At 38.6% G+C, this 26,962-nt stretch overlaps 1 protein-coding gene across 2 annotated transcripts; it reads right to left on the minus strand.

The window, feature by feature from the left end:
• Positions 1-18,493: 18,493 nt before the first annotated feature.
• On the minus strand, positions 18,494-21,230 carry LOC147619073 (uncharacterized). Of its 2 annotated transcripts, none has more exons than XM_086774538.1 (3): positions 21,115-21,230; positions 19,322-20,797; positions 18,494-19,126 (listed from the first exon to the last, which is right to left on the minus strand). In XM_086774538.1, exons 2-3 carry the CDS (start codon positions 20,781-20,783, stop codon positions 18,558-18,560), a joined length of 2,031 nt encoding a protein of 676 aa, XP_086630664.1. In that variant the 5' UTR covers positions 20,784-20,797; positions 21,115-21,230; the 3' UTR covers positions 18,494-18,557. The 2 variants fall into 2 exon arrangements, with proteins under 2 accessions (XP_086630664.1, XP_086630663.1); XM_086774537.1 differs by lacking the exon at positions 21,115-21,230 and adding an exon at positions 20,927-20,989.
• Between the last annotated feature and the right edge of the window lie 5,732 nt (positions 21,231-26,962).

A 26,962-nucleotide genomic window follows, 5' to 3' on the forward strand; every position in this document is an offset into this window, starting at 1 on the left:
GTCTTCTATGAGAAGCATAAGGATATGTTGCACTTATTGGTGAAAAACACATTATTTGAAAGGGTAGTGGCATTTGTTTTTATTATTGAATTTCAAAAAAGAGGCTTGCCACACGCACATATATTATTGATATTGGAGGGTACATGTAAACCTACTGAGATTGCTCGCTATGCTAGGTAGGTATGTGTTAAACTTCTAGATAAGGCGATGTTTCTCAAGTTGCACAAGATAATTAGTCAGTTTAATGTTTATGGACCATGTGGGGAACTAAATGTGTACTCTCCTTGCATGGTTTATGGGAGTTGCAAACATTTTTATCCTCGCAAGTTTTCTGAGACTACTATTGTTAATGACAATGGGTATCCAACTTACATGTGATGAGATGATGGTAGTTTCATCCAAGTAAAGGAGCATAGGTTGGATAGTCAATGGGTTGTTCCATATAACCCTTTTCTCTCTATGAGATATGTTAAAACCCTAAGATCTCTCGAGATAAATGTCATGCATAAGCATGCATAAATTCATCCACCCAACCACCCTCAAGCCCAAGGGATGCACACATGAATTACAATGAAGTACCTCATACCTTTAACTTGATGTCCCATACCGCCAAGAGGTATGACTCCAATCCAGCAGCATGTAGATATAGTGTGAAATGGTAGGTGAGTAGATATAATCCTCTATACAAGAGAAGATAACATAGCCCAGCCTTAAGATAACATACCTTGAGTGTTCCCCATGCCCCTATTATATAGGAAGGCCCTCAAGTGACTCTTGACTCTCCATTTCTTATGTGTGACCCTTGGATGCCTGACCCTAACCTCAACCCTCAAGGTTAGTCCTAACCTATGCTCCACTAGAGCTTGTTTCCATGCTCCCATTCTCACAAGCCTAATGTGGGTTAGCTTCCTAGTATATGCACATATAAGGTGCATATAACATACTTCCCCTCTCTCAAAACATTACACTCTTATAATGAAAAGAAAGAAATCTACGCTGAACATTCTCAACCGACTCCCAAGTCGAATCCTCTATTTCCCTATCTTTCCACCCAATTTCCTTGAATTCAAGTACATTTTCAAGTTTATGTGGAACACAGAATAAATCTTTGACTTCAACAAGTTCTTGAGAGGAGTAATTGTGTTATCCTCACCTCCCAGTTTCTCTTTCAATCTACTAGCCTGAAAGACTGGATGAACTCTAACATCTAGAGGTAGTTTTAGTTCATACGCAACCATGCCAATCGGACGTATAACTCAAATAGACCACAATATCTAGGAGATAAATTCGAGCATTTTCCTGTTGACAAAGTCTGAGGGTCTTTAGGAACTCTTAAATAAACCAATGCTTTTGGTTCAAAAGACCGAAGTGAGCATCCTCTATCAGCATAAAACCGTGCCCTATCCTAAGCACTCCTGATAGAATCCTGAGCTAGGGTCAGCATTTCCTACATATCTCGCAAGAAATCCCTCTATGCATCAAGCTCAATATCCTTAAGACCGACATCAATAGGTGCGCTGGGTTGATACCCATACATAAGCATGAACGGACTAAAACCAATAGCCGTATAAAGCGATTGCAAGTACAGTAGTGGGCTGCCATAACCAAGCGTGGTAACGCTTCATGCAACGGATTTGCAACAAAAACTCTTGCGTAAACACCAATGATACGAGCCTCAAATGCATCAACAATCACATTATAACCTTCCTTTCCTTCTCCAACTTTGATCGTGCAAGCAGTCATGCACTCATGGTTCCCTAATTTGAGCCCATCAAATCCAACAAGCGTATCCACCTACAACCAACAAGAACAATGTATAGGAGATGCATGAGCTGATTGTAAGCCTTGTGCAAGTCAAAACAGAAACTTAGAGTTTGTTATGTTTACCTAATACGCTTTTTTATTGGTAGTCTCATCTTCACTAAGATGAAGGGAATCTGTGATGCAATCCCGTGTTTTTCTTTCTCCTTTTCAGCGATGGCATCAAAAACATAGCCATGTATGCCTGAGACAAACTGTGTGGCAAGTCTTTGCCCTCTCTTTGTAGTTGACAATGAAGGGTCGTTAAGATTGACACTTAGGAAATCATGCAACCTTGGTCCACCCCACATCTTTGCAACCTCAAACATAGCCTTGGTGTTTTCACTGTACCTTCGTCCTCTATTTGACCTCAATAAATTTGTAGCTACATCCTGTAAGAAGTCCCATAAGGCAGGTTTACCACCAAACTTTCCTAGTCTATGGGATTCTACTATATTGCTACAAAATCTCTGTAAATCCTTTCGGTTAAGAGACTCCATGCTTGCTTCTCTTAAAGTTCGTATCCTCATCACTGAAAGCACTGCAATCTGAGATTTTGCCCACCATAGTTTGAGTGAGATCTCTTGCATGTTTTTTGGCCACTATAGCTGTTTGTCTAAGCTCTGTTCTAGTGAAGAAATCTAATCTTCTTCCACCATCAATTCCCCTATTGCCTCTCTTCTTATCGACGGTCTTCTCTTTGTACAATCTCATCCTAAAATCATGGAGCTTTGATATCCCTTTGCAGTGGCTACATGAAAAGGCTTCAAATGGTTGTCCGTTACTAGAAACACGTAGACAACTAATGTGACGAAAGCATCCATCTATGTGCAAGGTAGAAGTTCCATCATATAAGGTTGCCTTACTATAAGGCTCTCTAAACCAAAACTTACCAGCACATTGGTCATCCAACAAGGGATTTATGCAAACATTCTTGTTGTTCACTTTAATCTCATGACTCCACAAACCCCAACATAATAAATTTAGACTTGTTAAAGAAGTTTCACCTTCTTCATGGTTATTGAGAGAAGAGGAGCCACCCATAGTAGTTGAGCTTGCAATTTTTGTAGAAATCACAAAATTACTGAGTGATATTTGCTTTGGCTTGTGTTTCTTCTCCTTTTGAGGACGCCCGCATAATCCCGTGAACAATGGCTTGGACCTTTCCTTCTCTTTTGCAACTGCCTTGTTATGGGTATTGGACTTTGTGTGCTCGGTAAGAACTATATGCAAATCAGATCTTGGAGGACATAAGGGCAACCATGCATCATCGTACTTACATCTCACTCGAACAAAGCTCTTGTCTTTCAAATCATGTAGTGTCACTTCTACGACCTCAAAATCCCAGCCTATGTACACACAAGACATGATTAAAAAAAGTTATAAAATTGAAACTCTATTCTAAAGACATATTGAACCTATGAATAGAACTTAACAATATTACCTTCATTTGTTGCCATATAAGAATGCAATTTCTCTATTGAAGCCTCTATGACTTGTCTATCACCCTCTTCATGCTCAGTGACTCCATGGTGCATAGCTTCTTTTCGAAGCCCACGAAAAGCCATGTAATTCTTCTCATGTTTTTTGCTCTCCAATATGTGGGTCCTCATGAAGTTAGCGAAGCAATTATAAGCATCTTTCTTCCCTTCTACCGAGCCTTTTCCATATAAAGAACCACATTCATGACACCATATTCGTACACGGGGCTGCCCATCAAAGTCTTCTGTATGCAACTCAAACCTATCATCCCTTGGGATATTCATTACTTTCAGCTTTGATCTTGTTCTATCGCATTCTTGTTGCCAATGCTTTAGAACACTTGCGCTCAATAATGTACTAGAAATCCTTGAACATGGGTTGCTTTGAGTATCATGATTTTCTTCAACGTTTGCTTGAATGCATTGTCTCTTACTCGGAGAAGATTCCCATGGCGCCCAAAAAATAAGATCGCACACTTAATACCTACATAGCACAAAAATTGATCAAATAAGAGGATTACTTGGTCCATGCATAAAACCAATTTATCATAGCAAAAGAAGAGATATCATTATGATCATCTTGCAAGGACATACATTCTAACATTGTCCCTATCAAATATTATTCATACTCCAATCATACACTGAGAAAGAATATTTGAATAATTTTAAGCTACTATGATTTTCTCTCTCACCACATGGAAATACATTTCCCTCTCTCCATGAACCTTCCAAAACCCCTCATCAAAGTGCATTTTGTAGGTAGAAGCTTCTTGACATAAGAAGACTTGTAAAGCTTTATTTTAGAATTGACTCTCTAAAGAATCATTAGAGAACTTGTAAAGCTTTATTAAGAATTGACTCTCTAAAGAATCATTAGAGAAGAAACTATGCATGCATGTAGGCACTTACCTACCTACTCCATGTCATATGAGCTCACATGTCACCAAAATCTCACACCCTCTCTAAAATGGATTTTATATAAGCAAAGGTGAACCCCATAGCAAAGTTCAAAAACACTTCTTATCACAGGACTATCTAATGAGCTATGCACTTTTGGTTATATGTAGACATCTATCACTCTCCTACAAACAAGTAGCTCCCATCCTTTGAAAACCCATACTATGCTTACTTATAAATCTAAAAAGAAATGGCATTGCATTGTACAAGGAAAATAAACTTACAAGAAAATAGAAGAATCTCTGAGGATTAGCAATATATTCAATCCACTTCACTTCCAATGCCACTTTAATAAGCCCACAAGGTTAACTCCTGTGATTCATGAACAAGTACTAATTAGAGACTAGTAGATGAAAAAAGCCCAAAACAGCATAATATACATATTCGTTAAAGCTACATCTAATAAAAATTGATAAAATTTGATTCTTCTTCATAACAGCTTGAAAGAAGCCTCATATCATATTGAGTATTAGTAGAGAGGCTTTGAAAATTACATGAAACCTCAGCCTAATCTTGATAAAATTGATAAAATTTGATTCTTCTTCATAACAGCTTGAAAGAAGCCTCATATCATATTGAGTATTAGTAGAGAGGCTTTGAAAATTACATGAAACCTCAGCCTAATCTTATTTTCTTACAAGAAGCCTCATATTGAGTATTAGAGAGGCTTTGAAATTTACATGAAACCTTAGCCTAATCTTAATATTTTCTTACAGCATATTTAAGGATAAGAAAAGGCTGAAATCAATGCCAAAAAAATGCATTAATCATAAGCTTTAGCTATAAAGAAGGAGAAAACTACTTACAGTTGAAGCTTGCCTATTGAGAATAAAGGAACAGCAACACCATTGTGAAAGGGAGAGTAGATGAGGAGAGCATGAAAAAGAAAGGGGCAACAAGAGAGAGACTACTACGGGCGCTAAACTTTTCATTAAAAGACCCAATGATTCAAAAACAAGGCCTGTAATGTCAAACGTTTTCAATAAATAAGAAGTTCACGTTAAAATTAAAAATAAGAAGCTCATTGTTAAAATTAAAAATAAGAAGCTCATTGTTAAAATTAAAAATAAGAAGCTGAGCTTTTATTGAGCGTGGGCCTCAAGGATTTGAACCCACAACGTTTGGCATGCTAAAATTTTGACCTTTATCATCTATGCCACTCTTCCTACATTCTACTTGTGTCATTCTAAGTGATTGACAGCATATATAAATATAAAATACCCTTCTGTAAATAGAATGCCTAGGAGAAATTGGCCTCCCTCTGTAAATAAATTTCTATGAGTCCATCCTAATAAATAATGCCTTATGTTGAACTCACATGATAGACACTTTTACATGTTAGTGACCCCAATTGTTTACTTTATTCTTGCGTGTCCACAGCACATGGACTATCATGACATTCTCGAGTTACTAATACCCTCAAATTATCTGAGTTCAAAACACATACCTTACCGTTGCTCTTGAGAATTCCATTCCCAATGGTACATCTATGCTTACCAGATAATAAATTAGGCGGAGCTCATTCCTCATCTACTTGGCAAGACTTTTTCCATAACGATTGAATATACAAATCTATCTTTTGAGGTTCACACATTCTATGAATGATCTCATTCTCAACTGTATTGAAACTCATATGACACATTATACGAGACAATGCATCAACAACAACATTCTCTTTTCCTCATCTATACAAGATTCCCATGTGAAATTATTGCATCAATTTGACCCATCTTGCCTCACGGCCCCTTAAATCTGGTAGGTAACAAAATTACTTCAATGTATCATGATCTTTGTATACGTTAAACTCCACTCCATACAAGTAATTCCTCCACACCTTTAGTGCTTGTATAACTGCATGTAATTCAAGCTCATGTGTGGGCCACTTGCGTTGGGAACTACTGAGTTTCTTAGTTTCAAAAGCCATTGGTCATCCTTCTTGGCTCAACATAGCTCCTATGGCAATGCAACTAGCATCTATCTCAACAACAAAAGGGAATGATGGATCCATGATCTTCAACACAGGTGCGGTTGCAACCACCTACTTTAACTCATCAACCTTTGTTGTTGAATGTCAATCCAGACATAAACAATAGTGCAACAAGTCAGTCTCAATGGTGCTACTATTTCAAATGTAAGGTTCCCCCTTCTAAAATAGGGAAAACACTTAAGATAGTCTACTAAGTCTTAGCTTGGAGAAAATTTCCTATTTTATCGACACCTTGACCATGTGTAGAGATTCAAGGATACGATTCATAAGTAAGACCTAGTCCTATCCCATAGGGGAGCGTGATCTTCTAAAAGTCAAATCACCCATAGGGTAATTTATCATAAATTGGGCAACTACTAGACTTGATTTCTAGAGGCAACGCTTTTTTCCTCATCCATGCTGCAAGGCACAACCGCTGACCTAGTCTTCTAGAATAGAGTTGCCCAAGAACCTAATTATCTAGCGTAGGGCTTTCACTTAATCTATTGGAAAGCCACCCGACTAATCGGGTCCACCCGTCCGTAGGATGGTGCCATCGGGGCATTCCATCCTCCCACTTTCCACCCTACTCACGCGTCAATTTGTTTTCTAATTAATCCTACCACACTGTTTGACATAAATAAACATGTTCCTTAATTACGGCCCTTTTCACAAGGTTTGTTAAAACAGCCTTTTTACACAATACAATCATGCCAAAGACAAGATATATATATATAAAAGTTGATACATGAATCAAATTCCATACAAGCCAAACTGGCTCTCTTATTCTTTTCCTTTATTCTGCCGATGATCTAGAATTCGGCCTTCCAGCCTCTACATGCTGGGCAAAACCCTACGGGACCATACACCTCATCGGGCGAGGACTCAAGCCGGCCTGTCGCCCTCTCAGGGTCCATCGCTCGATCCTCCCACCCCTCAGAGGGATGTCTGCACACTAGTTTGGGCTTATTCACCGCACTAGCCTGGGCCCTCAGAACTAGGCAGCATCATAACCTCTCGCCTCAATCGGCGAACCTTCTTCTCCCAATGGTATGAGGGATACCTTGGGCCAATCTCGGGCTTTGCTAACAACGCCACCCGACTACACAAGCATGGAACAGAGTTAGCGCTAAAGCCAGGAAAACTTGTACTCTTTAAAGATAACAAGTTCAATGCAATTTATTGAATACAACATCACACAATTCATAACTTCATACAATTTTATGTCATTATTTTAAAAGGAAAAGATACACATTTATTAGCACTAATTAAAAAAATGCTTCTTTAAAATATAACCAAGCTAACCTGGTCATTGAGGAGCTTGGAGCGGGAGGGTTGGAGCCACATCGAGAGCATCTTTCCTAATTTCGTTGTTGCGTGCTCCTCTCCGGGTAATATTTTGACGTTTTCGGGATGGGACCATCTTGGATGTCGACTTGTAGGGCTCGCTGCCGCGGTCGAAACGCTTCAGTCGGATCTCAATTCTGAGATCGTTTGCTCACCGTATGAGCAAAAGACTATAGCGTATGAACCCTTTCTAAAGGCAAAAATCCCTTATTAAAGTCTACGCAAATGGGAGGGGGGGGATTGTGAGATGTCCTTAAGACCAAAAACGCGGAGAGGGCTGTGAGGGCTGCTGTAGGCCTATCCAGGCCGAGGAGGAGGGGGGGCGGGGGGGGAGAAGAGTTAAGGACACTGCCTCCTAGCAAGAGGGGGATGGAGGAAAATTGGCTTATCTGAAAAGAGGCAAATGAGGGGGTATGAGAGGGGTGGCTGCAAGGGTGGCTGTACTGCAGCAAGTACGCTACACAGGGACGGACGGAGGTACGGACGACGGTACAATAGGTTGTATGCTGCACAGAAATGTGTGCTGCCTGTGGAGCACCCCGGGGGTTTATATAGCTGAGGGGTGAGGGAAAGCAAAGACAAAAGGACGGTGTACCATCAAAGGCTATGGATCAGTGGCCTGCATGCATTAGGGGAAGGTTGAGGTCTATAGGGGCCCTTTAAGATGCCATGTGATTAAAAGGTTATTAAGGAAAAGGGCCAATCATGTGATGCCATGTATACAAAAATGTTGGGTGATTAAAGGTGGTCGAAAAGATTCTCTAGAAGATGCCTTTTTGTACTTTTCATTCCCAAAAAGTGAGAGAAAAGTTTTTGAAATTTCGGACATCCATAACTTCTACATATGAGCTCAAAATTTATCGGAGATTAGAGATCCACAATCTACTCACTGAGCTCTTTCCATAGATATGTCACATGATATGGTTTTGCCCACTCAATTTTAAATTCAATTTTGGCGGGAAACTTTGAAATTCAAACTTCTAGCCATTTGAAGAATAAGAAGGTATCTAAAGTCAAAGAAAGTTAACATTTTAACAAAAAGTCATTAAAATCATAATATGGCAGCTTAAAGGGCCCCTATAGACCTCAACCTTCCCCTAATGGGTCTAGGGGAAAGGTACGGTGCCGGTTGCCAGGGAAAGGAGTGATACGCATGTATCTTATCTGGTCTGGGGCAGCATCGGTGTCCACGTTAGGGTACGTGTGGACCACACAGTGGGCAGCCGTCCTTTGGTTCTTGGGCGGCCATCGTACGAACGTCCTAGTAAGTGTGTACGGACCAAATTTTGGGGCGAGGTACTCAAATTTGGGGCGTCTGCCTCGATTTGCGTGCCGGATCGACCCGGGGGGCGAAATCTTTTTTTGTCTGGGAGGTTCTCCTGGTCATTGGGGTTCAGACCGTTCGTCAATCGGACGCCCGGTGGTGCATTTATTAAGGTTTAAAGGTCGTCGCTTTTTAACTAAAATGACTGAAATTCACGTATAAGCTTGATTCGGTGTCCGTTTTGGATGCTGTAAAATCCTATATTAGGGTAAAATCGCGCGCAAATTCCAAATTTGGGCTCAAAATTTGAAGATTCTAAGTAGAAATGACTTAATTAATGAAATCATTGATTTTTATACCATAAAAACTCATAAATTTATCTATTACATGAACATTTCTTTATTAGTGAAGATGGGTATGTTACATCCTTCCCCCCTTAAAGAAATCGAGATGTCCTCATCTCGTCATGAATTGGGGATAATCCCTTAAGAGTGTAGCTTGATCTTCCCAAGTTGCATCTTCTTCAGGGTAATCTTTCCACTGTACTAGATGTTCTACAAGAGTTCTATTTCGGAGTTGCCTTTCCCTAGAATTTATGATGCTATTGGGCTGTAATTCAAGGACTCCTTGACTAGGGATTACAACTTGTTCATCATCAAGAATATGATCGAGACTGGGTACATATGGTTTTAATAAACTTACATGAAATACATTGTGGACTTTGATATGGGCTGGGAGTTGGAGTTTATAGGCACTTTTACCTAGACACTTGATAACTGTATAGGGACCACAATACCTAGGACTGAATTTCTTATATTTCCCAAGTGATGGAGAACTTCGTTTGGGTCGCACTCGTAGAAGAACTCTATCTCCTTCCTTGAAGATCCTTGCAGACCTCTTGGTGTCAGCATAATGCTTTTGTCGATCTTGGGTAGCTTTAATATCCTTTTGGATTGCCTTGGTTTGTTCCTCCATCTCTTCAGGCATTTTCTTGGATGCCTCAACTCTTATGGTCGGATCAGAGAAATTTAGAGGAGACAAGCATTCTTGCCCATAGAGTGCTTTGAACGGTGACATTCCTATGCTTTGATGATGATAAGATGTATTGTAAGCAAATTCTACCAGAGGAAGGTATTGAATCCACCTTCTTGGTTCCCATCCACAGTATGCTCTGAGAATGTCTTCAATTACTTGATTGACTCTCTCAGTTTGGCCATCGGTCTCTAGATGATAAGCTGTGCTAAAGCAAAGTTGAGTTCCCAGGGCTTGAAATGAGGACTGCCAGAACTTTGAAGTGAAGTCAGAATCCCGATCACTTACTATCCTTTTTGGGAGACCATTAAGTTTGAGGACTTTCTTGATGAATATTCGAGCAACATCAGAAGCTTTGAAGGTCTTCTTTGCTGGTATAAGGTGAGCTACTTTGGTAAGTAAGTCTACTACTACCAGAGTGGAGTCATATCCTCCTATAAGGACAAGGTTAATAGTTAAAAAAGGGAGATATTTAGAAGTAATGATGCATTTTTGACACCTCTGCATGGGGGAATTTCTCTCATGAAGAGGGCGCCTATTTCACATGCTTCAATGAGTTTTAAACTCCCAAATAATGAGATATTTTCATCTCTCCTCTCTCCTGTTTCAACTGACCTGAAAATGGTCAAAATTTGACCAAACTGATCTGGAAAATTCTAGAATCAGTTTGCTTGGTTAGAGGCTCACTTTTTCCTATAAATAGAAGCCCTCCCTTTTGTTGAAACTCAATAATGTTTTTGCACTGTTACCCTGCCTCTCCCAAGTGCCAAAAACAATGAATTTTACTCATAATTCATTAGTTTTTGACCTTCCCTCTTCCAAAATATTGGTGGCCACTCTTGTTTCCAAACAAGAGTAGAACCCTCAAACCATCAAGCCAAAGGAAAGCTCTTAAATTATCAATGTAAGTTGGAGATTCTTCTCTTTTCCATTCTTTTAGGGTTTTTATGGTTTTTTATGATTTTTGTCTTCTCTAAATGATGTTATGCCTCATTGCAAAAGGCATTCCCCTCTCTTCTCTAGTAAATCCAACCATTCTCTATCCTAGGCAATTGATTAATGATTAAAGTCAAGTTTTTTATAATGTTTGTCTTAAATAAGTAGAAACATGTTTACTTTAGAATAATTTCAATACTCTTGGTGCATTTTTAATTAATTTTAGAGACTTAAAATTTGAAAAATGGTCAGCCATACAAAGGAGGTTATGGCGAAATTTTTGAAAATTAGTGAAATAAATTTCATCTTTTATTATTCTAAAAGAGTAATCCTTATGGTTTCTATATTCTAAAGTATCATTTTCATGCATAGAAGATGCATTTTGATTATTTGTATAAAAGAAAATTAGTATTATTATAAAAGTATTACTTTCATCATATTTGATTTTCATGCATAAAAGTATGCACAAAAGATTATTATTTTATTGTAAAAGTGTTACTTTTATCATATTTGATTTTCATGCATAGAGGTATGCATAAAAGATTATTATTTTATTGTAAAAGTGTTACTTTTATCATATTTGATTTTCATGCATAGAGGTATGCATAAAAGATTATTATTTTATTGTAAAAGTGTTACTTTTATCATATTTGATTTTCATGCATAGAGGTATGCATAAAAGATTATTATTTTATTGTAAAAGTGTTACTTTTATCATATTTGATTTTTATGCATAAATGGGTGTATAAAAGATATTTTTATATTAAAAGTGTGATTTTTATCATAAATGATTTTATGCTTAAATTAGATGCATAAGAGAAATTCTTTTATTCTAAAAGTGTAATTCCTACTAAATTGGATTTATGATGGAAAGATACATAAAGAATTTATTTTAATCCAAAAGTGTTATTCTCATCAATTTTGATTTTATGCATAGAAAGATGCATAAAGAAATCTATTTTTAGTTCAAAAGAGTTATTTTCATCAATTTTGATTTATGCATGAGAAGATATATAAAAGATTGAATTATAATTCAAAAGTGTCATTCTCATTTAAATGAAGTTATGCATAGGAAGATGCATAAAAGATTGATTTTTATTTCGAAAGTGTTATTCTCCTTAAAATGAAATTTATGCATAAATAGATGCGTAAAGAAATTTTATATCAAAAATAAGAATTCTCTTGTATTCTATAAATAGATACGAGGATGTGAAACGAATCAAATAGATGAAAATGAACGAGGAATAGATGGAGATGTATGTTTGTGAAAGAATGGACGTAGTTATATGAATATAAAAGAAATGATGTAGATGTATGTGAAGGATGTATGTGAAAGGAAAGATGTATGTGGAAATGGATGTATGGATGTAGATATGGAATGTGGATATGGATGTATGTGGAGCAAAACTTGCAGATTCCTTCTTCTTTGCCCTTGGTGCAGATGCATTAGTCACAACTATGCCCAATTCTTTCTTTTTCTCCTTCTCTAGACTTTTCTTGCACTCATTTATGTAGTGCCCTGGTTGCGTGCAATAGTTACACTTTTCCTTTTTTAAGGCTTATCACCTTCTTTCTCTACATCCTTACCTGAGGATTCTGATTTTGGTTTATAGCCACCATGCAAAGAAGCTTTACATTTTCCTTTCTGATCAAATGTAAGGACATTTGGATCGAGGCACAACCTTGTTAAGAATCCAGCAATGCATTGAGAACTGTGGGCACCAATGTACTATCAGGATATCTCTCATCCACACTAGCAGGATTCTCTTAAAATCTTTGATCTTACTCAAGAAGCTATCCATTGAGTCTCCCTCATTGATGTGCTCAAACTCCAACTGTTTTGCAAAAATAGATATGCAAGACGTGCTTCATTATTGCACACTTGGTATAATTCGACAAGTGCATCCCATGCCTGTTTTGAAGTCTTACATGACCGAATATGAGGAATAATGTTTTGCTTCAAAGAAAGTACAAGCAATGCATGTGCTTGTACCTCTGCATCTCTTCTACCCCATCTCATTTGACCCAACAGGTGGAGATACTGGTGGTGCATGTGGGGGAGCCACATCTATATCAGATTCTAGCTTAAATGTACTTGCAGCACCTAGTTGCACTGGTACTTATGAAACAGGACGAGTTTCACTTTCTACCACTAACCACATTCCAAAGGCCTTTATCAACCAATATATGCCTCATCATATAGGACCGCAATGGGTAGTTAGTCCCATCACGTTTGTCCTCAGGAGAGACAACATGTTGAATACATCTCTATTGCCAGCCCATGACTTTCTACCAAATGCAAAATCTTTCAACACACTGCAAGTACTTAGTATTCATTGAATGCAACCGTGGATGACTGCCAACTACTTGAATCACCTGCAAAGTGTATGAAGAATAACACAGAGTAGAGAATACAATGTTACTGGCAAAAGTATAATGGTTGATGTTGTTGAAGACACTGTAGATGCTGTTGCACACCAAATCTTTGCCGCTACACAACCCAAACACCCAAAATCAAGCAGAACCAATCCAAAATGATACCTCTCCAAAATGTATGTAGAAACCTTGCGATGTCCAAAACATTTTCGAAACGCACCCGAATCACCCTACGAACCCCAAAAATTAAGTATACTTTGTATACAGCACACTACAGTATATACCTCCTTGTTCTAAAAGAGTATCTCAATCGGACACAGAAAAACAAGGTCGTGTGAGGAGGGAGGCAGACTACTAGATGAAGTGTCAAGGAAGCTAGCTTTGATACCATGTTGGAAACATGGATCCTCCCACTTCCTAGGAGGTCACCCATCCCAATTGTGTTCCTGCGCAAGCGCGTTGAATTGAGATGTTCCAAAAGTCGCTCTAGCCATCCAAACCCAAAAACCTTAAGGTGTATGACCTCTGGTAATCCAATTTGTAGAAACTTCAACTTTCCGAGATTCAAACCCAGTCTCACTACATGAGCTGGTTATCTCTAGAAGTGTGGATTACATCTCCAACACTAGTATCAGCAGAGCATTATATGGTAGGATTACTCTGATACCAGGATTTGTAGCATTATACGGTAGTGATGTGTGTGAACACCCTTAGGACTGCGGGCGCACTTTTTCCCTCACTAGGAGGTTTTTTCCCCCATGCGCATCTACACCCTCTTATCTACTCATTATGGGTGTGTACTTATCTTTTGTATCTAGCACACAGTTGTTCATTCTAATCTAGTGAGTTTTTGTGCTCTCAAGCTTCTCTAACTTGTGTGTGTGCATTGTTGCAACCCTAACCCTAATTCCAACAATTGGTATCAGAGCCCATGTTGTGATGTTGGAAGCTAAGACCTTAACCAAAGTGTGGCTTGAGGGAGGGTTTTGGAGATGCAATTCACACTTTTAGAGAGAACCAGCTCACGTGGTGAGATTGGGTTTGAATCTTGGCAAGTTGAGGTTTCTACAAATTGGATTAGTGGAGGTCACCTAACGTCTTAAGGTTTTGGGGTTTGTATGGCTGGACCAATTTGTGGAACACCTCAGTTAAGCGCGCTTGTGCAGGCACATAACTAGGATGGGTGACCTTCGGGAGAATCCATGTTTCCAACCAGATCGTCATGTAATTTTCAAGACCTGTGTTGTGGAGATCGACATGCACCTTTGCATCGATTTCAATTTTCTAGGTAGGGAGATGGAGATGCACCCTTGGATGGGACAAATCTCTCGGAAGACAAAAATGCTAACATCTTACCCATCATGGGTAGGTTTTTAAACCCACGAGTGGCCCAGACCCGCTTACGGACGGGTCTAATCCACTTAGATCAAACTTCGGGCATGTCAATTATTGAATGGTCTAAACCGTTGTTCACATGTGTTAGTGTCTATAACACATGCACATGCACATAGGACATGGGGCTAGCTCACTCTTAAAAGGCAAAATGTATGAATATGATTATTTTTCCATTTTCATCACATCATGTTATATAAACACAATTGTTTTTCCCTTTTCAGCACACCAAACTCTGTCTATCATCAAACTTTGTTTATGTTGTAGTATGTATGCATGTCAAGCCCATATGCATTCCTAACCTTCTATGACAAACCTGAAGGTTTCTTTTTCTCCTGTTGTACATCAACGTATTTGAAAACCTTGAAAAAATAAACAAAGAAACAAAATACTATTTTTCTCCAGCGATTTGTCTGGACCTAGTCTTGGAAGTGCCAAGCCTATACACACACACACACACACACACACACACACACACACACACACGTACATTCTTTATATATATATTTTTATAATAAATATAAATGTACATATTTACGATACATTAATTTATATTTACTATATAAAAATATGTATATTTATATAATAAACATATATACTCTCTCTTTCTCTCTCACTTTCTCTCTCTCTCTCTCTCTCTCTCTCTCTCTCTCTCTCTCTCTCTCTCTCTCTCTCTCATATTAGATTTATTGTAATTTAAACGCATTATGCTCGTTCTATGATAAATATATATATATATATTATAATAACTATATAAACATATACATATTTAATATATGATATAAAATTATAAAATTATTATAAATCTGCTATAAAAATATCTATTATATATTAGATATATTTTCAGTACATATTAAACACATAGTATTATATTAAATTTTACTGTTAATATATAAGTTTATATTTACTATACATTTATTATATTAAATATGTTTATATATTTATAGTAAATAAATACTTATTATGTATACATATATTTATTTACATTATATTTGTATGTATATATATGTATTAGTTTATTTATTTTCCAATTATGCTCTTTCTTAGAGGTTTTTGGGAGAAATCTATCTTGTATATGTCAATGTGTGTTACATATATATATATACATACATATATATATATATATATATACATATATATATATATATAGTGTATGTGTATGTGTATGTGTATGTGTATATAGTGTATGTGTGTGTGTATGTGTATGTGTATGTGTGTATATCTTTTATTATACTAAATATGTTTATTTATTGTGGAGGACTTTATCCACCCTTAATCACATATTCACGCTCCGGGCCACCATTGAGGAGGCCAAGGCACAGCACCATCGGGTTTATAGCTACTTTGTAGATTTTAAGGACCGCCTTCTTCACTGCCTCTGCAGACTCTAGGGGTACCAACCTATATGTGTTTATTTCTCTTTACGAGTTTGTCATTGGGCGGGTTCAAGCTCTAGGAGGTATTTGTTTATGCTAACAATATTTTCCTTGTCTTTGACTCAGTGGAGGGACTCCAGAGACACTTGGATGCATTATAGTAATTTTACCTACATCGAGGCTTCTCACCTTGGGAAAACCAATGTCATGATCTTCAACACCTCTCCCCGCATAGCTACTAGAGAGAGTTTCATATACATGGGTGTCCTACTAGATATTGTCTCTTCCTACACTTACCTAGGGGTCATTTTCACTGGCCCAATCTTCACCATGTGCCTAGTAGCAGAGGCTAGATTGACACGAGGGTATGCAGCTTTAGCCTTGTTAGAGACACACTTCTAAGCTCATTTTTAGGAGCCGAGGACGAAGCGTTGGCTTTTCAACACCCTCTACTTGTATCACCCATGCTAGATATTTTAGATGGCCCTCCACCCACCCTAAGTGGATGATTATACTAGCCATGATCATGATGTATTTTCTTGGTAGTTTTTGTTTCTTCATTAGTCAATTGTATTTTCTTTTTGTTCCATGGAGATATATAACATGGACTATGATGTAATCTTTTGGTCTCATAGGCCTTACGGGTCTTTTAAGATGATTAACATATCTTTCTTTCTCTCTTTCACTCACATACAATGCGAATGACTCTCTCTCTCTCTCTCTCTCTCTCTCTCACACACACACACACACACACACACATATGCATGCATGCACTAGCCAATGGCTCTCTCTCTCTCTCTCTCTCTCTCCTCACACCAACAATGCATGCATGTGAGCCGCCGGGGGGGGGACTCCTCGGGGGTTTCACCTCTATGAAATTTTGTGTATCATGTGCGTTCACCTCTAAGAAATTTTATGCAATCCATATCGCTCTCAACACAAATCCTTTATGTCTCTTTAGTCCTCTACACTGGTCCTCTACACTGTGTGCATACGCACACTCTCCTAGCATCAAAACACGCTAGCTGTCGCGACAACTGGTCTCGTCGCTACTCAAATTCTTTAGCTCCGACACTATTGGATATGATGGACAAACACTATGATGTTCGCCCACAAAGAGTAATGGAGGAGTATGCACAGACGCATTTGAGTCACTACCATTCTGCAAATTTAGATTGAGAGATATTCACAGGAAGAATTATGACAAGTTAATGAAAGGAATAAGTCTCAAGTGACTAGCATGTGTAATTCATTTCGTTTACGTAAGAAATGTTTAGTCAGTCACTCCACGTTCATTATATATTTCTTGGATTTATGTAAAGAATGCTTAGTTATAGCACAACTTTCTTAAGTTGAATAATTATATGCTAGAAATGTATCTTTGAAACAATAGAGTTTTCATAAGATGAATTGTATGTACACTTTGTAACAATCTTTTAAAAAAGTGCAGGAAGACCATTGGGCCGAGCTTGCTTGGCACCATGTTAGAGATGAGGTTTGGCATGGGGTGACCTTTCCCACACAATAGCAGGCCACAGAGGAGCAGTTGCAGAGAGGGATACGATCATGCCTTGGTTGTGGTGGTTTGAGGAGATTCCTCATCCGTTTTGTAAGTAAAACAAGCGTTAATCTTCTCAATGTTTTCATGCTAATATACCTAGATCATTCTCATTTTCTAACATATATTACCACAAACCAATTGTAGGAAAATAATTTTGGTCATCCGTATGCCACCTAGCATGGTTACACTACCCCAATGGCGCATTTGGTGACACGTAGGCATAGTTATTTAAAGCAAAAATTGAATCTATACATAGCAAGTAAGTGCAATCTAAAGAAGCAAGTAAGTGCAATCTAAAGAACTAAAGAAGAATTGTATGTCTAAACGTACGTCATTTTTTCCTGCATGAGGCTGTTGAGACCCCAGTTCCAACAGGTACTACTAGTATCGGAGGAGATGAGCACACAGGGGACGACCTTCAGCACTATCTCCCACCGCCCATGGAGTGTACTTGGGATCAACAGGGGCACGAAAATCCAAGCCATGCGGGCAGTGGCGGGCCTAGATTACTTTTTGGGTAATCTCAAGTGGGTTATCCAGTGGCCTAGTCGGTGCAGAGCGTAGATTGGTGACATGAGGGAAAATTAAAAAAAAACAAGTTTTTAATGTATTTTCTTGCTTCTTAAAAGCCTATTCACATGCTCGGGCGCCCATTACTAGACTTCTGCCGTCCGGTCCTCCTTTCGGAAATCTATAGGTTCATAGATAGCTTTGTATTTATTTATGCTCGAGGTGGGGTATTTCTTTAAAAATGGCTTTGCGAGATTCAAAACTCAAGCTCAAGGTGCGGGTTTTTCACTCTATATCGGCAAAAGTCCCTCTACATAACCCTGCCCAAAACGGATGCACAAGTCGAGATATATAGTTTACCATAAAACTACAAAAAATGAGACAAGTTGGTCCCAAAAACAGTGGCAGTGCTAAGTTCTTGTTTCTAGCGCTAAACGAGATCCAGTTTTTTAGAAAAATGAAAAAAATCCAAGATGAATTGTGACAATCCCAGTTTATTGAATACAATCTTCAAATTCATCATAGCACTAGAAAATCCATTCTCTAGAATCTCAATGTCCTATAACTTCAAGAAACGCTTCCCCATACCGCCTATAAAACAAGAGGAGAGGATGGTTTCATTGAAGATTTCACTAGCAAGATCTAAGGGAAAGAAATAGAGACCAACTTTGTGGAGGACAACACATGTGTCTGTACCTTGAGCCTCTATACAAGCCATCGCAACCTTACATGGTTCATGTACATAAAAGGCATCACCTAGAAGGATCCACCAAAGCTTTAATTTTATGTGCTGCCGTTCCTCTTTCTTATAATTCTCGATAGGGAGTCCAAGACACCCTAGTGAGTTTTGAGACAAACGAGATGGGCAAGTCACAACAGTACATAGGTTGGCATAATGAGGTTGCATAGCATCAGGCATGTCAAAGCTATAGGCCCTCCATGTAACGTACCGGTAATTATTGCGATTTTCCTGAAACAGTGCTTCCACGCCAGATTCGAATGTGAGTTGAAGTTGAAATTCGCCAGATCGGCCCTCGATATCAGCCATAGAGTTGGTGATGCACGCTGGCAATTCAATATGTTGAGGGCACACGTTGACAACTTGCACATTGGTTTTGATGATGGGACCTATCATCCATACACATATATTAAACTATGACACTTAACAAAAAATATGACACCTCAAACAATAAGCACTCCTACGTCTAACATGGAGCCATAAAAATAGGTTTCTTGGAGCACTTACAAGTCTAGAACTTGTAAGTACCTATCTAGAACTTGATGTGTGAATCATGATGAGAATGTTTAAGGTCAGTTAATCACCTGGATAATCCTCCCATTCTCCGATCATCTTTCGAGTGAAGATTAGATCGCCACTATGATGCTTGAGGAGCCGGGGAGCCCACGACATCCCAGGCTTCTCATAGCCAAAGAAGCTCATGGCACAAAGCTGGACCACCAAGTGGGGATTCCTCTTGCAAACTTCTAGAATTTGGTCATCCAGGTTGTCCTTCATTATATTGACAGGCATCAGCTGCTTAGACCCCAGTAGCCCGAGTATGCTGAGAATCCTGTCTTCTGGGTGATCACATTGACGGGCAGTAACAAGGTGTGCAACAAGCATAGGGCAAGATATACACTGTCCTGTCATTAATGGCTCTTGACAGTTCAGATCATCCATGCAAGCAATTTGTGAGGTTCTACACAAAAAATGAAGCAGCGGTGCCGTTGCTGCAGCAAAAAATGAAGCCACATGTATGTAAGCTTGACGATCCATGAATATAAGCTGGTTGCTGCTGGCTTCTCTCGCAAGTGGGAAGGAGCGACAGTCTTCACACATCACATTTGGGATACCCATAGTTGGAATGCGATCAGGCAGAATGCGTGAATTAGTGGCTATGTTGTCTTTGTAGTACATCCTAAAGAGTTCATAACTCGTTTCTGCATACACCACCATCAAAGGATCGAGCAGGCATCTGCAGAATCCCCTTCCAAGTTTGCTGAAGTGCAAATCCTCCTCAGCCGGACGCATTGCCACTATGGTTCGTCTTGCGCGTGGACGTCTTTCGATGACCTTAAGGATGACCTTATCCTCATCTTCATCTGAGCTGTCTATACGCAGCCTGTTCCTCTGACTGAACTCCAGGAAGTGATTGAGTTGCTCCCGCTCCTCAAGACTGAGGGAGAGCACAAACGTGAGCTTCTTGGGAAGCGCACATTCCTGTACTGTCCATGCGCGGCTGAACCAGCGCGGCATGGTTGGTCGCGCTGCATGATCAGATGCACCCCAGAACTTCATGTGGTGTTGCCCAATGCCGTGTGGGAGTACAAAGCAACCTTTGCTTTCTGAGTAATAGCTCCCCATGCGGGGGATCTCCCTCTCCTTCTCCGTCGGGCTGGTCTGGTCGATGCACACTGCATCAAACCATGCACATTCCACGTCTTCTTCATCCTGCAGCACCTTGAAGAGATGTTTCAAATCTTGGTAGCACGGGCTATCACTGAAGTCTGCGGCTTTGAAAGCCTCATTGTAGTAAGCTGTCCTTGAGCTCCCTGCTCCTGCAGCAGCGACCTGGTTTCCGATCTGCCTTGAGAAATCCCGGACCTTCTGCATCCAAGTGTGGGATATGGTGTGGAAATCCCAGTTGTCAGGCTCCTTGAAGCAGATTCCGCGGGCGCTGACGTCCACAGTAGCAGCCACGTCGATGACGCGAATAGGGTAGGGCGATGACGTTTCCACCACCGCGTCATGCCTGCTGGCGGCAGTGCTGGTTCCAGGCTCCATCGACGCCACGCTTCCTGCAGCAACATCCCGATTAATAAACTCAATACAATAATCATTATATTATCAGACAGGTTAATACGTAAGCGTTATATGGTTACATCTGGTTCTAATCATCGAAGTGTTAATTAGAATTAAATAGTTACGAGGAGGAAGTTGCTGCGAATTAGTGTTGCTGTAACTCGTCATTTTTTGTTGGTTGGCTTGGCTCTAAATAAATCAGAACCTTGCTGCTGCAATGCAATGCAATGCAATGGTTTTTACATTTTACAAAAATCGTGAATGGTGTCCATTAATGGCTCTACTTGCATGGTCAGAGGCTACAGCAACCAACCTGGAACGTCACGAAGACCAGCTGCAGGATCGATCCCTAAAACCTAACTCTCTCTCGCGGTGGCTGTACCAGGCTATATAGTACCTGCAGCTACGCTGCCACTCTTAGGAATTCAGATCCAAACTTCAAATTTCAAGATGCCATTGACTTCCATTTTCAAGGCGCGTTACCCATCAGGTTTATTTAACATATGATATATATAATATATATATGGTCGGTGCCACGTTCGAGCAATGGTAATGATATATATAATATATATATATGGTCCGTGCCAGGCATATGTAATATATTATATATATAATATATATATATATATGGTCCATAAGGTTTGGGGGACTTTTTAGGCTCCCTCCCTTTAATTAATTGTCCCTTACGCGAGAAATAACCGTGAGGGTTAATTTCAAAGCCGGAGATCACTTCAAATTTCAACAGGTTCACATTTTGAGCATGTAGATCGACATGCACGTTTGCATTGATTTCAATTTTCGAGATGCGGAGATCGAGATGCACCCTTGGAAAGTTGGATGGGACAGTGCTCTCGGAACATGTTACCCATCATGGCTAGGTTTTTAAACCCACTAGTGGACAAGACCCGCAAACCTTTGGGCAGATCAATTATTGAATGGTCTAAATCCTTATTTACATGTATTAGTGTCTATGACACATGCACATAGGACATGGGTCTGGCCCACTCTTAAAAGGGGAAACGTATGAATATATTTATTTTTCCATTTTCATCACATCATGTTATATAAACATAATTATCATAAAAACATCATGTTATACAAACACAATTCTTTTTCCCTTTTCATCACACCCAACTCTCTCTATCATCAAACTTTATTTATGTCATAGTATGTATGCATGTCAAACCCATATGCATGCCTAACCTTCTACGACGAACCTGGAGGTTTCTTTTTCTCTTGTGGTGCATCAACGTATTCAAAAACCTTGAAAAATATAAACAAAGAAACAAAATTCTATTTTTCTCCACCATTAGTCTCTCGACCTACTCTTGGCGGTGCCAAGCATTTATATATATATATATATATACACACACACATACATACATACATATATATGTACACACGCATATCATTATTTTTTATATTTTATATAATAAATCTCTCTCTCTCTCTAGATTTATTGAAATTTAAACGCATTATGCTCCTTCTATATTAGATTTATTATAATTTAAATGCATTATGTTTCTTCTATGATAAATATATATATATGTAAACTTATTATAACTCTACTATAAAAAATATCTAATATATATTGTATACTATTTATTATATAAATATATTTTTTAGTACATATTAAACACATAGTATTATATTAAATTTTATTATTATATAAATATATATATATACATAATAAACATATGTTGTCATATTAAAATTTCTCTCTTTATATAATTTATGTTTGCATACATAATAAATATATAAATTTATATTTACTATACATTTATTATATTAAATATGTTTATTTATTTATAGTAGTCAAATATTTATTATATAAACATATATTTATTTACATTATATATATATATATATATGTATTTATTTATATATATATTTACATGTATATATACATACATACATATATACATGTACACAAATATATATATATATATATATATATACATGTAGTGTGTGTGTATCTTTTATTATACTAAATTTGTTTATTTATTTATGTATCTGTTTATATATATGTGTATATGTATATGCGTGCGTGCGTGTGTGTGTGTGTGTGTGTATGTGTGTGTGTGCATGCGCGCGAGTGTGTGTGCATGTGTACGTGTTAAAAACATTACAACAATTATAACACAACTCAAATAGACAGCACACAAAAAAAAGACCTGAAGTTGCACTATACATACAAACTCGGCCTCCCATGATGTAGGACCTCCAGATCCGAAGTGCGATGATCCATATTGCTCCATTTGTATTCGTTGCGCTTCTTTTTGTTTTTGGTTCACTACTCCTTCTAAGAGCTCCTTCTTGGCTTTCTTGCACTCGCCCTTATGAGCAGTAGATGGCTTACCATGTCCATTTTGACCAGCATCTATTCAGGCTTTCTCCTCCTTTGCATGTCTCCTTACTAGAGACCTCCTATTCTTAAGTATGTCTTTGATTTTGTGTCACGCCCATCTACTATATTAAACCTTTGGTCGTGTGAGGATTAGGATACTTCATGTGGACAGCTTTAATGTAATCATCCACTAGGCTCTCTCTTTGTTGCTTAAAATGTAAAAAGCAATCTTTATAGTGTGCAAAAACTACTTGGCGCAAGTAGTTTACCACCTCCTTCCCCACGAGAGTCATCAACTATGCCACCCACATCTGTGATATCATAATATGATATATCACCATGATGTGGTGGTGACTCTGAAGAACTATCCCCACCCCCAAAGCACTGCCCTAGGCATCCTCTATCTCCTCTACCTCCACTCTGAGTGCTAGTGCGGCGTGAGCTACGACCGCCACTATCTCCACGACTACCCTCCCTACGATGACGGCTACCACTCTCATGAGAGCCATGATAACTGTGAGGTGTCACATCTCCTAAAGGTGGAGGTGTAGGAGATGTTATAGCACTAACTGGGGCCGACGGATGAGGGGTGAATGTAAAGGCATGTGAAGTACTTCCTGGCGGCAAGGGTGAAGTGCCTGGCAAGGGACTCTGCTGGGATGTGGGTAGACTTGATGTGGTAAAGGGTTGCCTGCAGCATAGGCTGCTAACTGCTCAGGAGTGGGAGTATAGCCAAAGATGCCCTCTACCACCCTAGAAAACCATTATTGAGACTCGATGAGAGCCTCAACCTGTGGGTCTGTGGGATAAGATAATGAGGACCCATTCCACATCTATACAAACAAAGAAAATATTTAAAAAATATTATGAAATGAAGACTTTCGGCTCTTTACAATTGACCCCAAGAATCATCTCATTTCTTAAAACACAAAAAATAATCAAATATTAAGAAAATATTATCAAATGAAGACTTCCCGGCTCTCTAAGTCAATTGACCTCGGGAATCATCTCATTCTCCAAAACAAAAAAAATAAACAAACCAAGAATTTTTTTTAAAAAAAATTAAACAACTAGTCCCGTCTCGTTAAGTCAAATGACCCTGGGAATTAATACATAGACAATGCAATAACCACCAACTTAAATTTGCCGCAAATAGATCATGTTGTCAGACGATCCCGCAACCTCTACAGTGCGCCCGTGTAACTTACCATGTAGTGGGTTCCATTCACTGGCTCCACCATTCCGAATTTATAGATCGACATTAGCTTGTCGAATTTTTCCCGATCACAAATCTCTGTTATGCTGCATTCAAGCTTGATGCCAAACCTCCCCCATACAAGGAGTTCATTGTCAATTTGTGCAGAGAAGACATGACCTAGTCTCCTTTCTTTTTGGCTTCCTTCCTTTCCCCATAAATCTCTAGCACGAATTCGAAGAGCGGGCTTTCTATCTTCTTGAATAAATACCGATACCTAAGTTCAACTTTATACCCTATTTTGCTAATTTGAGCTCTTCTATGAAGGAGATGCCCGTGAAGGTCCCAGTAGGAAAAAGTAGAGTTCCCTTCTCGGGGTCCTTGTAGGGTAGTAAAGGCACCTTGATGGTATCGGGACACGCTACTTTTGCCTCATGAGGCGGCCTTATGCATAAAGCTATGCATGAGGCCGTGAAGGTCCCAGTAGGAAAAAGTAGAGTTCCCTTCTCGGGGTCCTTGTAGGGTAGTAAAGGCACCTTGATGGTATCGGGACACGCTACTTTTGCCTCATGAGGCGGCCTTATGCATAAAGCTATGCATGAGGCTTATGCATATAAAGCACTATGCAAGCCACGCTAGCCTAAACTAAACCGTACCCTGGCACTATATGCATTAGCATACATGCATAGATTAAGCTCTATGCATGCTTAAAGTTCTATGCATAGAGCTTAATGCATGTATAGAGGTCTATGCATAAAGCTTAATCTATGCATTATGAATGCATGCATAGAGCTTAATCTATGCATTAAGCTCTACGAATAGAGCTTAATGCATAGATTAAGCTCTATGATTAGAGCTCTATTCATAGATTAAGCTCTATGCATAGAGGACCTACAAAACAAAAGCCCTCTTTTTGGTAGATAAAAATAGAGGAAAGAGAGGATAAAAAGATAAGAAAGAGAGGAAAGCACTTTACCTCTTTTTAACACCATATTAGTGAATTTGGGAATTTTCCAATTCCCATTTTTGAATACTTAAAAAAGGAGACATGGATAACATGTTTGTAAGTTTCTCAAAACCCTATTATATGACCTATCATTGGAAAGCGGTTGAAAAATGGAATCTAAAGAGCTATAAAGCGCTCATTTTGGATTAGTGGTGTTCAAGTTATGGTTAATCCAAACTTTTGACCACGTGTCTCAAACTTGTGGAAAATTCCCATATTCCCCAATATGGTGTTTTTTGGTGATGTTAAGTAAAAGAGAAGATTTCAAGACCTGCAAAACCAACAAAAAAGGGTGATGAAAGGATTAGTAATGCATACATACAAAAGCCCTAAGAACCTACTGCATACATACAAAATCAAAAAGATTAAGCTCTATGCATAGATACAAAAGCTTATGCAAGCTATGCCACTATGCAAGCCTTATGTAAACTACGCCGCTATCCAAGCTATGCTAAAGCTTATGCATAAAGCTTTAAGCATAATGCTTTATGTATGAGGCCTTATGCATAAGGCTTATACATAAAGCACTATGCATAAGGCCTTAAGCACGACGAGGCCTTAAGCATAAAACTATGCATGAGGCCTTATGCATAAAGCCTATGCATAAAGCTATGCATGAGGCCTTATGCATAAAGCTAAGGCCTTATGCATAAATCTTATACATAAAGCATTATGCATGAGGCTTATGAATAAAGCATGCATGAGGCCTTATGCATAAAGCCTATGCATGAGGCTTATGCATAAAGCATGCATGAGGCCTATGCATAAAGCTATGCATGAGGCTTATGCATAAAGCACTATGCAATCCATGCTAGCCTAAACTAAATTGTACCCCGACACTATGCATTAAGCATGCATGCATAGATTAAGCTCTATGCATAGAGATTAATGCATGCATAAAGCTCTATGCATAGAGATTAATGCATGCATAGAGGTCTATTCATAGAGCTTAATCTATGCATAGATCTCTATGCATTATGAATGCATGCATAGAGCTTAATCTATGCATTAAGCTCTATGAATAGAGCTTAATGCATAGATTAAGCTCTATGATTAGAGCTCTATTCATAGATTAAGCTCTATGCATAGAGGACCTACAAAACAAAATCCCTTTTTTTGGTAAATAAAAATATAGGAAAGAGATGATAAAAAGATAGGAAAGAGAGGAAAGCACTTACCTCTTTTTGGTGATGTTGAAAGAGAAGATTAGAAGACCTACAAAAAACAAAAGGGTGAGGAATTAAGGATTAGTAATGCATACATACAAAAGCCCTAAGAACCTAATGCTGCATACATACAAAATTGAAAAAGATTAAGCTCTATGCATGCATAGATCTCTATGAATAGAGCTTAATGCATGCATAGATCTCTATGCATTATGAATGCATACATAGAGCTTAATCTATGCATTAAGCTCTATGAATAGAGCTTAATGCATAGATTAAGCTCTATGAGATTAGATCTCTATTCATAGATTAAGCTCTATGATTAGAGCTCTATTCATAGATTAAGCTCTATGCATAGAGGACCTACAAAACAAAACCCCTCTTTTTGGTAGATAAAAATAGAGGAGAGAGAGGATAAAAAGATAGGAAAGATAGGAAAGCACTTAC

This window comes from Cibotium barometz, chromosome 34, assembly GCF_041138505.1.
Source record: "Cibotium barometz isolate CiBa-2024 chromosome 34, ASM4113850v1, whole genome shotgun sequence".
NCBI lineage: Eukaryota > Viridiplantae > Streptophyta > Polypodiopsida > Cyatheales > Cibotiaceae > Cibotium > Cibotium barometz.